General features: G+C 37.2%; 2 protein-coding genes across 7 annotated transcripts in view; both read left to right on the forward strand.

Moving 5' to 3' along the window:
- GCFC2 (GC-rich sequence DNA-binding factor 2) overlaps positions 1–15,700 on the forward strand; it is a 35,306-nt gene extending 19,606 nt beyond the window's left edge. Inside the window, exons 12-19 of one of the 6 annotated variants that reach the window (XR_007774025.1) lie at positions 840–996; positions 5,716–5,837; positions 7,336–7,412; positions 8,296–8,362; positions 11,001–11,147; positions 13,302–13,426; positions 14,143–14,756; positions 14,843–15,700. Coding sequence is in view for 5 of the 6 variants with exons in the window: in XM_050950735.1 (XP_050806692.1) it covers positions 840–996; positions 5,716–5,837; positions 7,336–7,412; positions 8,296–8,362; positions 11,001–11,147; positions 13,302–13,426; positions 14,143–14,257 (810 nt within the window). In the remaining variant the exon portion in view is untranslated. Of the gene's footprint in view, positions 1–839; positions 997–5,715; positions 5,838–7,335; positions 7,413–8,295; positions 8,363–11,000; positions 11,148–13,301; positions 13,427–14,142 lie in introns of all 6 variants that reach the window. The other 5 variants (XM_050950735.1, XM_050950738.1, XM_050950736.1 and 2 more) reach the window with 5 other exon arrangements.
- Positions 1–17,940, forward strand: part of LOC127049726 (uncharacterized) — a 202,186-nt gene that overhangs the window by 60,235 nt on the left and 124,011 nt on the right. The window lies entirely within an intron of this gene.

Raw genomic sequence — 17,940 nt, forward strand, 5'->3', positions numbered from 1 at the left:
TGTGGCCAAAAGGGCTAATGCAATCATTAAGCGTATCAAGGGGAATCTTGAGTGGGAGCAGAGTGGTTATTTCACCTCTGTATTTGGTACTGGTGCAGCCATTGCTGGAATACTGTATCCAGTCCTGGTGCCCACAATTCAGGAAGGATGTTGATCAACTGGAGAGGGTTCAAGACATGCCTTATAGTGATAGGCTCAAGGATCTCAATTTATTTAGCTTAACAAAGAAAAGGTTAAGGGGTGAGTTGATTACAGTCTGTAAAGACCTACTGCAAAAAATATATTTGATAATGAGCTCTTCAATCTAGTAGAGAAATTAATAACACAGTCCAATGGCTAGAAGTTGAAACTAGACCATTCAGATGAAGTAATTTTTCACAGTGAAAGTAATTAACCATTGGAACAATTTATCAAGGGTAGTAGGATTCCCTATCACTGGCAATTTTAAAATGGAGATTGGATGTTTTCCTAAAAGATATGGTCTGAATTATTTTTGGAAAAGTTCTGTGCCCCCTGGTATACAGGAAGCCAGACTAAGAGGATCAGAGGCGTTGTGATCTACAAAGATTTCAACATTTTAATCCTAGTTTTCTTCCTAATCTTCTTGATTAGCCATTGCACCTTCTGCCTTTGCAGCCAACATCCTTTTGGTCTTACTCAGTTCAAGTAGTTCTTGGCTTTCCTTTATCAAGTGAAAGATCAATTTTTGTATTTTGCCCTTCTTCTCCTGGGAGAGAATTGTCATTGGGAAATCTATTGGCAAAAATACTTTGACAAAAATGTCCTAAGTGAGTCCTCAGAGGCCTGATGTCTCTCACTGATTTATTATTTTTCTGAAGCAGAATTTCATAGATCTGAATGAGATGGCCTGGTTCAGAGCTATAGAAGAATTTACCGATGCCAAAAATATGCCACAATCCAAGAGAAGTGATGATGACCCTGATCAAACAATTTTGCCTACAATCATTGAGAAAACTATTCTTCCTAAAATTACAGGTATGTTAAGACTGCCTCAATAGTGTTAACTATAGGTAGGCAATTAAAATTTGAGCTTTCTTGCTCAATATTTTTTAATTACTAATAATGGTAAAGCTGGATTCCTTGTTGCAGCATATAAACTGTTCTATAGCTCTTCAGGATGAAGCCAAGGGACTGTTGCATCAAGCACATTGTAAGTAGGGAGGTTGTCATTCAAACAGTAGATTTCCTGGAGAAGAGTGGAAAGGAAAAAGAGTTTCCATATGAAAACAAACATCATAGCTACTGTAACTCACATACATTTAGTGTGGCACACTGTCACTTTCTGGTGGTGACTGGGCCACAGATAGATGTTGATGAGCCTACTAAAGTTTTGGCTAACCAACTTGGGTCTCTTAGTTCAGGAAGGTAAAGGCTTATGCTTTAAGATTTGCATGTCCCTTCCTGCCATCAGTGACTCACCCAAGGATGTTGTGTTACACTGTTCATAAAAGCAGGCAGTTTGATATCAAATAGGGAGCCTAATCAATCTAAGCAAATATGACTGCTTTCTAGAACCATTTTTGTATGTTTTATTCTCACTGCCTTTCTTGTCCAATGTCTATGTAGCTAAGTTAAAATGAAGTGCTATATCAAATATTTTCCTGTTCTAAATTAAGCAGTTAGTTCTTGAGACCCTTCATATTTTTTACATAATATTTGGTAATGGTCTATGTAAATAAGATATTCTAAATTATTTAAATTCGACTCCTAAAGTCAGTAGAAAGTTGTCTATTATTGCAGATCACCTCTTGAATTAATCATAAATGACATTGATTTCACAATGTATTCTTGGTTTGTCTATATGCTTTCATGGCCCCTCATCATAGCATCTAGGTACCATGTACATAACTGAGTAGAAAGTATTTGTGTGTCAGAACCATACGGGGAAATAAATGTACATTTTTGAAGTAGACCTATTAATGTATAAGTATATGCAAAATTAGCAGAACTCACTTGCCAAATGTACTTTATATTAATTGAATATATCGATTCTTCAGACAAGTAGCTCCATTATGTGTATGGGTATAAAAAGGTTTGTATGTACTTACTAGTCTACATAAGGAATGAATTACTACTAAGGACATTTCAGCTGTCTGGGGCATCCTAAGCTACACAGTGCATCCTTCATGTGGCGGATAAGGGAATGTCAGGCATAATATAGGTTGCTCCAAATATATATTGAATGAGGAGCCATGGATGTATGGTTGTGAGTCAGACCAACTTTCTGTCTTTGTATTTATTTTTTTTAAGTCCCAGTTATGGAAATAACCTTGATTAAAAAGAATGTCTCAGTTGGCCAGCCTCTCTGTCTCAATTAGCCTCTTGAAATCAGACTCTGCAACAGGTAAGCTTGAATGGCGGTATGAAGGGGTTGAACCAAACCCAGGAGGGAATTCATTGCCTGAAACCAGAGATCCTCACAGTGCCTGCCATTGGCTGCTGTTGGAAGACAGGATACTGGGTTAGATGAGCCATTGACCTCACCTAGTATGGCCATTCTTATGTTCTAAAACTAGCATCGGGTGCTAGAATGTGAGAACCATGTGGGTGACTGAGTCAAGTGGTTGGAGAAATGACTCAATTCAAGATTAGTGTTCTTGGAATGAGTGAAATGAAATGGACTGGAGGTGGAAGACTCCATTCAGATGGTATCACAGCACCCTATTCAGGAAGGCAAAATGATACTCTTACGGAGGGAGTTGGAGTATTCCTATACAGAAAAGCAACAGAAGCTCTACAGGAATGGAGACAAGTTAACTTACAAATTATAAGAGCATGTTTGGTTACAAATCATTCTAAAGTAACTATCATCTCATGTTGTGCACCCACCAATGAACATGATGAACAAGTAAAAGATGCATTGCATAGTAAGTTGAAGGATGTATTAAACCTAAGTCCACACTTATGATGTCATTCTGGTTATGGATGACACGAACTGAACAACCTCAGATATGAGCATTGCATGAGTAAATACAGAAGTGAGGGGTGAGCGGACAGTGGTGATTTACTAAGCTGTTTAGTATGTATAACCTGTACATTAGAGGGACACTTTTCCCTCATCTAGGAAACAAAAACTAATATGGAAGTCAAATGGTGGAATTATCAAGAAATAATTGGATCACATTGCCATCAGCAGATGGTGGAGAAGATAAGTGCTGGATATATAATCTTTTACAAGTGCTGATGTAGGAAATGACCACTATCTTGTAATTGAAACAGTTTGAATAAAGCTAAAAAGACAGACTAATAAGAAAAGAGAGATGGACTTCAGTCTGAAGAAACTGTCTGACCTGGGAATCAGGAGGGATTTTAAAATCTAGCTCTCAAGCAGATTCCAAGAGCTGTGGGTAATGAATGATGATATGGAGTAAGAATGGACTCACTTTAGGAATGTCTGTCAGGAAGCTTCCACGACTTCATTTGCACCAAGGAGATCAAGGAAAGAAGAGTGGATACATTCAGGCACATGGAAATTGATTGAAGAAAGAAAAGCTTTGAAAAAGAGGCAAGTACAGGTGACACGTGAAAAACAATGCACACTGCAACGGGACTATGTAGAGAAAGATAAGTAAAGAAGTTGTGATGAAAAGGTGAGAGAGAATGGCTTGACTAAAAAGTTAAGAGAAGCTGAAAGTGCCTCAGTGAGAGACAAAACCGAGAAACTGGTCCATATGTATATGCAATTATCATGGTTCCAGAGTCACAGTGGTATTGTAAATGTGAAAGATGGAAGATTAACAATGGAAGCAGAACGACGGTGAGAACATTTTTAAGGAAATACTCAACTAACCACAGCCAACAATTCTAATCGAAGGTGAAGAATTAAATATCTCACTGCTAGAAATTTTAGAAGTAGAAATAGAGGAGGCAATTAAGCAGCTAAAAAATGTGAATGTGCCTGGTCAAGATAAAATCATTGCTGAAATGCTTAAAGCTGGGGAGGAGGTGTAGTTCATGAAATACATAAACTTTGTAATATAGTTTGGGAGAAAGGTGTGATCTGCAAATTACCAAAAAGAGGAAACCAGGCAGTGTATGACAGTTCGCAAGGAATAATGCTACTTGCAGTATGTGGAAAAGTGTTCTGCAGTGTACTATAGAACAGAATCAAACTAGCCATAGATGGAAAAACTGTGTATTGAGCAAGCAGGCTTTAGACCAAAAGGGTCATGTATAGATCACATCATTGCCCTGAGATGATTGAATGAGAGAGGGCTTGCTTGCCAGAGAAGATTAGCCTTGAACTTTATAGATTTCACCATTGCTTTTGACTGCATTCATACAGAGTTGCTATGGAAGATCTTGTGGCAATATGAGCTTCCTAGAAAAGTAGTGTCACTGGATAAGATGCTGTATGACAGTTCAAAATGCTGTGTAAGGACAGAAAGTGGAAAGATCAACTGGTTTATCATCATCACTGAAGTGCAGTAGGGATGCATTTTATCACCTCTCCTCTGCATCGTGATAGATTACTTGATGCGAAAAGCAACATCAAAGGAAAATATAGGAATTATATGAAGTAAAGGAAAACTTCAAGATCTTGACTGTGCAGATGACATTGTTCTGTTGGACACAGACGATGGTGCTCTGATAAAGATCACAACCAATGTGAGGATTAAGTAGGATTAAGAATCTGCCAAAAGAACGTGAATGTCATAATTGAAAGCAATGATAATGCATATGTGATCAATAGTGAAGATACAGCATGGATAACTAGTTTGTATGTCTTGGAAGCATGATGATTGCTGATGTCTACCTCTGTAAGGAGGTGGAAGCAAGAATTGGGAAGGCAAGTAGAACCTTTTTCAAGACTGGCAAATATCTGGAAAAATAAGGAGATTCACACAAGAACCAAGATAAAGTTATACAATGCTATTGTGATATCCACATCATTATATGCTTCTGAAACTTGACAAATGCTAGAAACCAATAACAGGAAACTTAATGCATTCTGTCAGAGATGCTTGCAAAGAATACTTAGTGTCCGCCGATGAGATAAACCAGGGGTTCTCAAACTGGGAGTTGTGACTGGGAGGTCACAAGTTTATTATGTGGGGGTCACAAGCTGTCAGCCTCCACCCTAAACCTACTTCACCTCCAGCATTTATAATGGTGTTAAATATAAAAAAAAAAGTTTTTTTAATTTAGAAGGGGAGATCCCACTTACAGGCTTGCTGTGTAAAAGGGGTCACCAATACAAAAGTTTGAGAACCACTGGGATAAACTAACCAACGCTAATGTATTACAGAAGACTGCTCAGCAGACTTTAGAGACAATTATTTGAGAAAGAAAGCTGGTTTGGGTGTGTTGTATGGATAGCAAAAAAAATGTATTCCTAGATAAGCCTTGGATTAGATACCACCTGATAGAAGACAGAAAAGAGGAGGACAACAGATGATGTTATATAAGAAAACCATTAGAAAGATGTTGCTGTCGTGGAAACACTATAAAGGAGGAAGAAATGTGGCATTAGACAGGTAGACAGATTGGGTTTGCTTATATATCACAAAGCATGAGAGCATCTAATGAAAAAAATCTGCTTATGCGTACTGTAAAGATGAAGAATGAAGTAACGTTACCTTTTGCGTGGTGAACACTTGTATGCAAATTAAGTTTATCTCCTGTTTTAGACTGACATTTTAAAACAAGCAAGCAACTACTTGTACATTTCTGAAATAATTAATGTTTTTTCAGGCTTTGTAGAGCATGTGTGGGATCCTTTATCAACTTCACAAACAGTCAGTCTAGTTCAACTCTGCAAAAATATCTTTGAAGAACATTCCCTTTCCAAAAATGAATCCAGTAAAGCAAAAGAGGTAAAAACCACTGTGCTGTTAGAGACCAGAAGAAAATGGTATATTTTAAAGTCATTGATAATTATATGCTCTTCCTACCCTTGCTGTATGCGTTCATCATATAATTCTAAAGTTGCTGGTATTTGATTAACCTTTGCAGGTCACCTGTAATAAGCAAAAATTTAAAGCTAAAATTGTTCTACTCTCAGATGTGCAGATGCAGCTCACTTTTAGTCTGTGGGAGATGTGTACATCTTTGGGCAGAAATTGGCTCTTGCTACTAGAAAAATTATGACTACAATTGTGATGAGCCTCTTGCTAATAGTAATCTTTTTGCTCCTCTGTGAAGATGAATCTTCAAGAATGTATAACTTTGCATTTTTGTGGTTTTTTTCTTTTTAAGACTCAAATACACAACTTTTAACTGTTCTAAAATCTTAAGGATGCTTCAGAGCTCAAATCTTTTTCACTGGTTTATAACTATACTAGAGCTAAAAATAAGCTTTTAAAAAAGTGCAGGCCTGTTTAAACTTCACTAAGTGGCTTCCTTTCTAGAAGGATTTTAATTTATAGAAAAAATGGATGATCATTCCACCAGTGAAAAAAATCTCTATAATGTTAAGCATTTTATAATTGTGCACTCTGAGTTCATGATTCTCTACCCCAGTATGCTAGTTTCATTCCTATGTAAATCCAAGGAATTTCATCATCATAAAATTGGTGAAATTGAGTAGAAAATCAAATCTTGAATATGAAAACTCATGTGTGTACCTGTCAGCCAGATCACTGCTTTGAATCCGGGGAAATCAAATACAGTAATACCTTTTTGATGTCTTGGCTAAAGTCAGAAAAAATAAAACTAAAAATTGCCCACAGTTTAATTTGATAAAAGTGTAGAGACACTGTGTAAAGCTGTTAGACCTTTGGAGAGAAAAAAGTAACTATCTGTGGTATTGCTTATGACACAATTAGTTATGTAGAATTTTTCAGTTCTTCTATGTGATTAATCTATTGTTTAAACACCCGTTTCATTTTGTAGTTATAAGAAAATAAGAATGGCCACACTGGGTCAGACTGTAGTCCATCTTGCCCATTATCTATCTCTGACAGTGGCCAATACCAAAGCATCATGGGAAGTTTACAGAATAGGGTAGTTATGGAGTGATTTACCCCTGCCTTCTGCTTCTACTTATAGACTGTGTATAATCATTTTGCTAGTAAAATAACATGCAGCAAATGGCATAATTTGGGGAAAATTAAATTATCTTGCAAAACATCACAATGACAAATGGTTAAAGAATGCAGTAGGGTTAGTTAAAATTACAACCAGCTGATACTATAGCTAAGAAAAAATATATAAAACTGGTGGCAACTGTTTTAGTCTATAATAAAAGTATCATATTCATCTAAAGGGAAATGCTGTCTTTAAAATTATATCTTACAATATATCAGCTATCATTTAAATGTTTTTGTGGGGCGGCATTGGTATGTCAATGATAAATCTACAATTTTTTAATAGGATCTGGTCAACTCAATTGTTTCAAGAATGAAGAAGTCGATAGAGGAAGATGTCTTTATTCCTCTGTATCCTAAAAAGTAAGGCTAATTCTGTACAATACCAACACTTCATTAGAAGTGAGGTGCCAATTTAATATACAGTCGACTTGAATTGGAAACTAATGAAATAGAAAACTTCTTGAAATAGCTACAATTTCCAACGTTTACTACATCTTTGAGTCAGGTTTGGAAGCCCTTACTCAAGCTCGTGAATAGTAACTCACAGAAGCAGTCCTGTTTATTAGAAGAATTGAAATTAGTGGGACTACTCCTGTGAGTAAGTGTTCCACAATGTAAGACCTCCTCAGTCTGGTCCTATGTATTAATTGGTGATTGTTAAAAGGATGCTTTGGCCCAGCTGGCCTGCATTTCCCCTTTGATTCATCTCCTCCTCACATTCGTGAATTGTTACGGCTTCCCTTCAGTGTTTTCACTGTGAAGAAAAATACCTAGCTGTTTTTTGAATTTGCTTTAATCTGGTTTGCTTTATTGGATTTGTTTGTTACTATATTCTGTATATTCCACAATTTTGAATTAATGGGAATCCCTCTTTTTAGGAGAGACACAGAATTGGAAACTAGGGTAATGTTGGGGAAAATGCATTGCTAAAGCTGATACAGGAAGTTTGCAGAGTATCTTCCGTCTACTGTCTGACTTTGTACAGTGCTCTGTCAGTCTGATACCAAGTGTGGTTAAGTGTTTCCAGTTGCTACTTTTAGTAGAGACTATCAAGAAACTAGTGATGCATTCCAAATGTAAAGTTATGTAACAGAGCTGAGACCTATTTTCTGTTGTGGCCCTCTGAGAACTGACATTAATATCCATCATTATACAGAAGAGGTCAATTGGCTGGATATTTTTTCTAAACAAAAACCACAAAAATGTTATTTTACCAATTTCCTGTTATACTTTCCATGACCAGCGCTGTGGAAGACAGAATATCGCCACAATCAAAGTTTCAAGAAAGACAGTTTTGGTCAGCTGTAAAGGTAAGCAAGATGTACCTAATTTCTCCCTGACAAATCATTTGGGCTCAAATATTTCATGCTTGATCTCAACCAAGAAATACATATTCAGGGAAGTTTGATATCCTGGGGATAGTGCATTGTACTGGGAAGGATATATGTAGTCCTCAGTGAGAAATAATAGAAATGTAGGACTGGAAGGGACTTTATAAATCATCTTGTCCAGTTCCCTGCCCTGAGACAGGATTAAGTACTATTTCTAGAGTAGACCATCCCTGGCAGGTGTTTATCTAACCTATTCTTAAAAATACTTCAGTGACGGAGGTGCCACAGGGTAACTTTTTTCTGTGCTTAACTATGCTTGCGCTTAGGAAGTTTTTCCTAACGTCTAACCTAAATCACCCTTGCTGCAATTTAAGTCCATTACTTCTGGTTCTGTCCTTAGTGATTAAGGAGAACAATTTACCACCCTTCTCTTTATAACATCTTTTGACGTACTTGAAGACAGTTAACATGTCTCCCCTTGGTCTTCTCTTCTCCAGACTAAACAAACTCATTTTTTTCCATTTCCTCCTGGGTCATATTTTCTAGACCTTCCATCATTTTTGTTGCTGTCTTCTGGACTTTCTCCAGTTCATCCACATCTTTCCCAAAGTGTGTGGTCCAGAACTGGACACAGTACTCTAGTTGAGGCTTTATCTGTGCTGAGTACAGTAGAATTACTTCTCATGTCTTGGTTTCAGTACTCCTGCTAATAAGTCCCAGAATGATGTTTGCTTTTTTTGCAGCAGTATTTCATTGTTGAGTCATGTTTTGTTTGTGATCCACTATAGCCCCCAAATCCTTTTCCTAGGCAGTCATTTCCCATTTTGTATTTGTGCAATTGATTATTCCTTCTTAAATGGAGTACTTTGCATTTGTGCTTATTGAATTTCATCCTATTTATTTCAGACTGTTTCTCCAGTTTGTCAAAATCATTGGTGTTGGTCCTGCTTTGAGCAGGGGGTTGGACTAGATGACCTCCTGAGGTCTCTTCCAACCCTAATCTTCTATGATTCCATGATTTTGAATTCTAATCCTGTCCTCCTAAACACTTGCAACTTCTCCCATCTTGGTATTGTCTGCAAAGTTTATAAACGTAACACTGTCATTTTCCAAATCATTTATGAAGATATTGAATAGAACCAGACCCAGGATGGATCCCTGCAAGACCACACTCAATATGCCCTTCTAGTTTGACTATGAGCTATTTATAACTACTCTGAGTACAGTTTTCCAACCAGTTGTGCATGCACCTTTATAGTAAGTTCATCTAGACTGTATTTCCCTATTTTGTGTATGAGAAGGTCATGTGAGAGAGTATCAAAAGCCTTACTAAATTTGAGCTATATCACATCTACTGCTTCCCCGTAGCCACAAGGCTTGTTACCCTGTTGAAGAAGAATATCAGGTTGGCATGACATGGTTTGTCCTCAACAAATCCATGTTGACTGTTACTTATCACCTTATTATCTTCTAGGTGCTTACAAAGTGTTTGGTACCTGGAAAGATAATGGAGCAAATAATCAAAGTTAAGCTGACTGGTCTATAATTTCCTGGGTTGTTATAGATAGGTACTATATTTACCCTTTCCCAGTTGTCTGGGATCTCTCCCATCCTCCAGAGACAATCACTAATGGCTCAAGACTTCCTCAGCCTAATCCTTAAGTATTCTAGGATGTATTTTGTCAGGCCTTGCTGACTTGAAGACATCTAACTTGTCTAAGTAAATCTTAACTTGCTGTTTTTTCCGTGTTTTAGCCTCAGATTCTACCCCATTTACACTGATGTTCACAATTTTAGTTGTCTGATCACTGCTAACCTTTCTGGTGAAAACGGAAACAAAAAGGCATTTAATACTTTGTCCTTTGCTGCATTTATCGTCCTCTCCTCCATTGAGTAATGGGCCTATCCTGTCCTTGCTATTCCTCTTGCTTCTAATGTATTTGTAAAATATTTTTTTTTTACCCTTTATGTCCCTACCTAGTTTAATCTCATTTTGTGCCTTAGCCTGTCTACATGCTTGTATTGTTTTTTAATATTCATCCTTTGTAGTTTGACCTAGTTTCCACTCTTTGTATGACTCCTGTTTTAGTTTCAGGAAGGTGTGCTCTTCAAAGATAATTGGTTGTGAAATAATGGTTATAAATGTGTTGTCATTTGAATGTACTTATCCATCCATTTACACAAATGTCATATCCTCCCCATCTCACCCCAGACTTTGGCCAACCATTCTTGCCCTGCATATTTCCTCTTTCCATCACTTGCTTCAAAAGTCCACTTGAGAGGGTCAACAAGATTTGGTGGCCTTTGGGCTGTGCCCCATGTCAGTTTCCAGGACCTTGCCCTCTGCTGAGTGCATTGCACTTCTGGGGCTCCATACCCCAAGCGCACATTCTGATGTGAGTGTGCAGTCCAATGATCTCCTGTTAAACACATCAATGTTTTGTTTTGTTTTTTTATTTGATCTAAAAAGATTGAGTTGAGGGAAATTCTAAGTGGGAATTTGGGCCTGCATGCGGTCCCATGAGAACGTGTAACCAAAGTATTACATTCTGATTTTATACTTCCGTTTATCTCCTGTCACCAAGTGTGCTCATTCTAAGCTTCATCATCATTTCAGCTGCTGTCTAATATTCTTCTTTGGGATGGGATCATACTAGAAGATACACTACATGAGTTAGGACTAGGCAAGCTGCTGAATCGATATCTCCTTCTGATACTCCTTAATGCACCACCTGGACCAGATAATGTGGAAAAGTGCAACAAGGTAAAAATTATATACAGGAAAAAGGCTTATATTGAAGAAAGAGTTTTCATGATAAAGAGATCAGTGTCTGAAGATAAATTAAGTTACAAACATTCAGTATCTGTAGCTTTTAAGGTAATTTTGTAAACTCTTGGTGGTTTTAGAAAGGCACAGTCAAAATATTCAGGCCCAAAGTTTGGACACTTGGAAGCTATTACAGTCCAATGGAAAATACCTTTTTTGGATCCTAACGGTGAAATCCTGGCCCTACTGAAATCAGTGAGAGTTTAACCATTGATTTCATTGGAGCCAAGATCTCACTCTAAGTATCTTTTTGAAAAATCTATCAGTTCAAAATAAAATAAAATGTGAGCTGTTCATGCTTGCCTAGATCACCAGCTATAATTAACCATTTAACCTACAGCATGCTAATAATGTTTCAAAGCCCATTGAAGAAATGGAAAGATCTCTGTTGAATTTCTTTAAGTCTGGTTCAGGCCCACTACTCCACAAAGTTGTATGCTTTCTTGGTGCAATAGATTATGCTAATGCACAGAGAGATTTGGCCAAACAAAAGTCACATTAGGTTTGTTAAAAATCAAAAAAATGCCAGTGTTTGATTCCAAAGTAGATCTTTACACCATTGAGAGAATAGAAATCCTAGGTTTTTTGCTTCCAAATGTTACAAACAGTAGATGGTTAAAGAAACAATTTCTAAAAAGGATATTGGCAATTAATGATTTAATCCCTTGGCTCCAGAATAAGTATTTTCATAATGCTTGTTGTTAATGTAAGTTCAATGGCTGGAGTTGTATATATCTAGCTGCAAAATGATTTATCAATGAACTTCTTGGCACTGAGAATGAAGAAATTGGTGAATTCTTTAGAATTGGGCAGATTCTAACTTCTTGACCTGAGGTATTAGTGCAAGCAAATGTTTTTGCCCAAAGCTGATGTATGCTATTGTGTTCTAAAGGTTAGCAGTTCAAATTGGCAATAACTAATGGTGTATTATGCCTGCTAGATTGTTAGAGGGCTTTCCCTCACCCTCTCCCCTGGTTCTCGTCACGCAGACAGAAAGCAGAAGTCCCAAGTGTAGACAATGCAATGTTCATTGGGGTTAGTTTCCAGCAAACATGTTCCATAACTCTGACACCACAGTGTTTAGTCCCCCCTCCTCAGGAGGCATAATTATACCTGCAGTGCGGCCCACAGTTCCACCCTTTACAATTTAGGGTCATGTTCCATTTTGCATCTGGGGTCTTCGTCTCACCTTTTTTGTATCCCATGGGAGGGGTAAGGAGTGAGGTTGTGCTCTGGTCAGGGATGGGCATTTCTTTAGTGTTTTATACTTTCCCCAGCCCCAAACTCTTTTGCCCCTCCCAACTGGTTGCTTGATTTTTGCCGTGGATAGGGGTTGAGGCAATCTGAGTGCGCTCTGAGTAATACTTTTAACTGCTTTTATCTGTTCTCATTGTACTAACACCCAACTAGGCAGAAGTAACATCACATATTAGTATAAGAGTATCAAAAAGTCAAACCCACAATTCTAACCCAGGCTAACAAACATACCTACATACTAACAGATAAAATTGTTGTCTTTAGGCAGTCTTTTTAATATATGCATGCAACAAGCCTCAAAAGCAAAATGGAAGGTATAAAAAGGTTTGTGATAAGTTTTTTCTCAGCCATTTGTATATAATTATCAGAGGGGTAGCCGTGTTAGTCTGGATCTGTAAAAGCAGCAAAGAGTCCTGTGGCACCTTACAGACTAACAGACGTATTGGAGCATGAACTTTTGTGGGTGAATGCCCACTTCACATGCATCTGATAAAGTGGGTATTCACCCACGAAAGCTCATGCTCCAATACGTCTGTTAGTCTATAAGGTGCCACAGGACTCTTTGCTGTTTGTATATAATTGTTGATGTTCTGTACACAGAACCATAAAAAACCTTTAGAACAAACATCAGACTAAATTCTTGAAGCTGTTGAGTATGCCAAGAATAACATACTCCATTGAAGTGATATCTGGCTCTACATCTGACAAAGCTTTTTATTAATTACAACAGTGGAGCCAATTAAAGGAGAAATAAGAAGCGTGAGTTAAAGCAGAGTGTGAGTTAATGCATTTAAGGATTGTCTAATCTTTTCCAAATATGTTTTGATTGAACAGGTAGTTGCATGTCTCCCAGAAAGATGGTTCAAAGAGCTTAAAAGCGGATCAACTCTCCCTCAGTTGGCGAACTTTAGCCAACATTTATTGCAAAGTGCACATACACTGTACAAGAATAACTGCAGGTAATCTGTCTGGCATTTTTTTTTTGGAATTCATTATTTCTACATGTAGTGTGTATGTCGCTAATGTTAACTTTTTTTGTCTGTATGTTTACATGATACACTTTAAAAGGGGTCTTATAGTGGTATATATTTTGACCTTTTCATAATAATGCATATCCATTTGAGAGGTGTGGAAGGATTGTAAATCAAAAGCAAATTTAAAAATCTTGTAATGGACACACAAGAATAATGGAAAAGGGTTATGTGACTTACTGATAACAGTGTACAGACGTGTAAAGTCCTACGTTACATCATTCTTTTAACACTGGCCTATTTCTAGAGAATTAAGGAAATAGTCCTATAATTTTGTTTCTAAAGGAGGTGTTGGATATCTGCTGTGATTCTCTGTATCTTGCACACTCTGAGCTGTCTTATTAGTGCTTGCTTTCATAAGGAATGCAATTATTAAAATATGGAATATCTTATTAGATTAGTTTAAATTTATAAAACATGATCTAATAGAAATGGAAGATACAGATTTATGCTAGCTTTTCCTGCCTAGCCTTTGGACGCTGGAATTTTATGTAGGCAACGTAACCGATCACCATAGTCCAGGAGCATTTTCATTAATTTCCAGTGTAGTTTCTTATCTGCTTTTAAAAATCAATACACTCAAAGTATATGGAGGTCAGACACTTGAATATTGTACTTTTTTAAAATTATTATTATTATTTTAGTGATGAAACAAGAGACCTGATTCTTCTGTTGGTGAAAGTCAACGCCTTGCACGTTGCAGAGGACTTCATTGAGGAATATAAACTGGAATACCTGAAATCTATTGTCAGAAAATAGAATTCCAGCGAAAGGACTAAAATATAAAATTTAAAATGCTGTAACCATTTTGGGTTTGATTTAAAGCAAGATAAAGATCAAGCTAAAATACTGTTAAAGGTTTTGCTAGAACAATGCAACTGACGAGTTAGGGCTGCCTTTTGACTTCATTCTGCCTTGTTGAGCCTAGATATTTCATAGGACTTAAAGGCCCTGCAAGTAATAGGCTTATATTTTTGCATTTCTTGTGCACCCAAAATTCCCATGGAGGGTAGTGAGTGTACTTTGTGCACCAGGAATGCAAAATCTGGTCCAGTGCATGTTGCACTGTTGGCATCAAGTTAGTTGAAGATGAAATGGTAATCTTAATTCCTGAATGACCTTGGTTTTGCTGGATTTAATTCAAAGTGGAGCAGTGTTTTAGTTTCTACCAAAGGGGTGATAATGCTTATTCCTCTTATAGGTGTTACTTAAAGGATAGTGAAAGGATCTGAAAAATGTGCCACAGAATCAGTACACTGTAAGTAAACAGCCTTGTGTAGAATGTCCAGTCTTGAACTGTGAGCTCAGTATTGTGTACTCTCTCTCTCTTTCTTTCTTTCTCAGGGAGAATACCAGGTCCTTTCTCTAGTGAGATCCCAGTGACCACCTTCATGGAGATCCCTGGGAGAGTTAGTCAGTATAAGTCCTGCAGGGTTTCAACTGAGTAATAGCAAAAGAATAACAAAGACAGTTGAAATAGGTGCCTGCTCCTTAGCTTTCCATCTATATTATACCTAGTGTGCAAATACACCACTTGTAATATCACAGTGTAAGGATGGCATCCGCTGTATGTTGTCTTTTAGAATTCAGATGCTAATATGGATTGTGCTCAAGTGTTTGTGGGCCTGGGCTCACCTCTGGTCTTTTTTTTCATCAAAGTTTCTTTTTAATGATCATATATACTTCAGTTGTTGGCATTGAGACGCATGAGTCATTTATTGTAGCAACTTCAGAAATTATTTCAATGTGAATTTTTCACATCGTTTTCAGAAATCTGACTGGTGTCTGAGAGTCTTGCTGATTGCTGTTTTTGCTCCTCCCTGATGTGTACACAGTCTCATCTATCATACAATCTATTTAAAAATATTCTATGTATGTTTTAAAGTGAGAATTTTGAATGTATGTAACAAAAGTCATTCTGCCATGGAATTGAAAGAGAATTGATTATAGAAATCCAGAGCCTGGCACAAGTTCTGATGCAGCATCATTTGTATCTGTATTTCCCAAAATGGTATTTAACATTTTTTATAGTAGATTTTTTTCCCTGTGGACATGCTTTAAACCTTTTTTTTTTAAAACTGGGTATTTTTTATTTTTGTAAAATAAATTAATATCAATTGTAAATAACTAGATGCTATTTTTTATCTTGATTGTTTAACTCTTGTACAAATGGTCTTGTAAAATAAAATTGTTAGTCTTGCATTTTGTTTCATATTTATTCAAACAAGTAATTAACTCCAATTCTGGGTGTTCACTGTATTTACCATACTAACATGATTTAAGCAGCATAGTTATAGAATGTGCAGGATTCTACAAAGCAGCACACTGTTTCAAGACCATCTTTTGCTGTGATTACTATAATAAATCAACTTACTAATGATGGCACGATTGTGCAGCGATTGATAACTTTTTTTTTTTAAATTAAGATTTTTACCAGCAGGAACTATGAAATTAGACAATAGCTAATCCATATAAGCATGTGATTTGTCCTCCCTGCCTTCCCTCCATATTTGCTGGTATGTTGTCTCAAATTAGACTGAGTTCTTAGGGAATGAACAGTGTTGACCTGTTTGTACAGCACCCAGAACAACGGACCCCTGATAATGTAGATGCTATTGCACTACACGTAACATTCCTATGTCATTACTGACTTTGTTTCTGGATGGTGTTGGAGGTGCTATTTTGGATGATATAAAAGATGGTGGCCATCGGGGGCTAAAGAACCCAGCAGATGTATGGCAAGAGTAAGGGGTACTTACTCATGATAATGGCCAAGATGAATTCCAATTTGTGTAACTGAATTTTGCATGCTTCAGTTTTCCCTGAAGTTTCAGTTGGCTGTGTAAATTGTCCTGTAATAATAGAGCTGTTAAACAGCTGCACTGTTTCACCAAAACACTACTCCTCCTGAAGTGTAGTTGAAGCGACAAGCGTATGTGCATGTATTTTGCAGAGTGCTGTGGGAGCCCACAGGCTAATGTGTACTTACTAAAATGGCCTTTGAAAAATGTATAAGATTTTTTTGCAAACCTGAAAATACTAAGTTTCTACTTCGTGTATTTTGTACCAAAACCAAAGCTTTCAACAACTTAACAGATGCCTATATTTCCCTCTGGTTTTGGCCAGCCACGTGGCACTTTCAGAATTGTCAATTTCCCAGTGTACAGAAAGCCTGATGTAAACTCAGGTTCATCCTACAGGTTGCAATGGGGGAAGGGTAAAATAGCTGCTGTTAAAAGTTTAAAACGCCATTCCATCCTTGATTTAAAAAAAAAAAAAAAAAAAAAGTAACCTAGGCATTTTTGTGGTCTTATCCTTTCTACCAGCAGCTTTAACTACATCTCTTCTCCCTCTGTGGTGTTAACTAAAAGGTATAGCTAGTTGTTTGATTACATTCATTGTTTGTTCTTAAAAATGATTGAGACCCAATAACAACCATCGCTAAATTTATAGTCCAAAGATAAAGCAGTACAATATGAAAAGGAGGCAATGCATGCCGCCCTCATCTGTCAGCATGTTTTTACATGGAAGGTATGTTGCAAAGATGCACATTTCAGCTAGCAGTATTTAACTGACATTTTACAAGTTACAAAACTCATGTGTCACTAAAATCCAACCCAATTATTATTATTATCCACCAGTAAGTAACAGCTCCTTATTTTGTTCTGTACCTTCCTTACCTCTGTTTTGGACACTACATTCCAAACCAGTCGGGCGTAATGATACATCCCAATCTGTGCTAGGACATACCATTCATGTATCCTGGATTTGTCAGGCTTCCTATTTTCTAACGCTAAAGCTTATATCAGCTTTGCAAAGTGTTGTGGGATACTTGACATGGGTGAACAGAATTGGCAGAAGAGCATAATACGTTGATGCAACTTCAAAACACCCCTATATAATGTATATTGTATTAATGCCATGTGACATTCCCCAGGGTACAGGATTGCTGAACAGCTGTGTCCCTTCAATATTCCAGCCTGGGCTGCCTTTTATACTGGTTTGTTGTGGGAACAACCGCTCCTGGCCAGTTCACATACAGCCTCTAGTATGCAAAATCCCATTGTGACATTCCCAGCTATATTACGTGAATACTCTGGTGAGTCACTCATGAATTACATACAGAGTGACACCAACATATTCCCAGTCCCAGACCTTTCTCCAGAAATGTGCATCTTGTACTGCCAGCACTTTCTGGACAATACAAGCTCATAGAAAGTCTGTCATTTCATCAATGAAAAATGATATGCACAGACTGTTATCTCAAGTGGAGGTTCCCAAACATTTCAATCCCAACCCGCACTGGTTTAGATAAAATAACAAGTTTAACTACAGAGATTTTAAGTGACCACCAGTAATGAGGCATAAAAGTCAGAATTGGTTACAAAGAAAACAGGATAAAATGAAGGCTAATAGCTAACTTAACAAGCTAACAGGATTCA

Source organism: Gopherus flavomarginatus, chromosome 4 (genome assembly GCF_025201925.1).
Source record: "Gopherus flavomarginatus isolate rGopFla2 chromosome 4, rGopFla2.mat.asm, whole genome shotgun sequence".
Taxonomy (NCBI): Eukaryota; Metazoa; Chordata; order Testudines; family Testudinidae; genus Gopherus; species Gopherus flavomarginatus.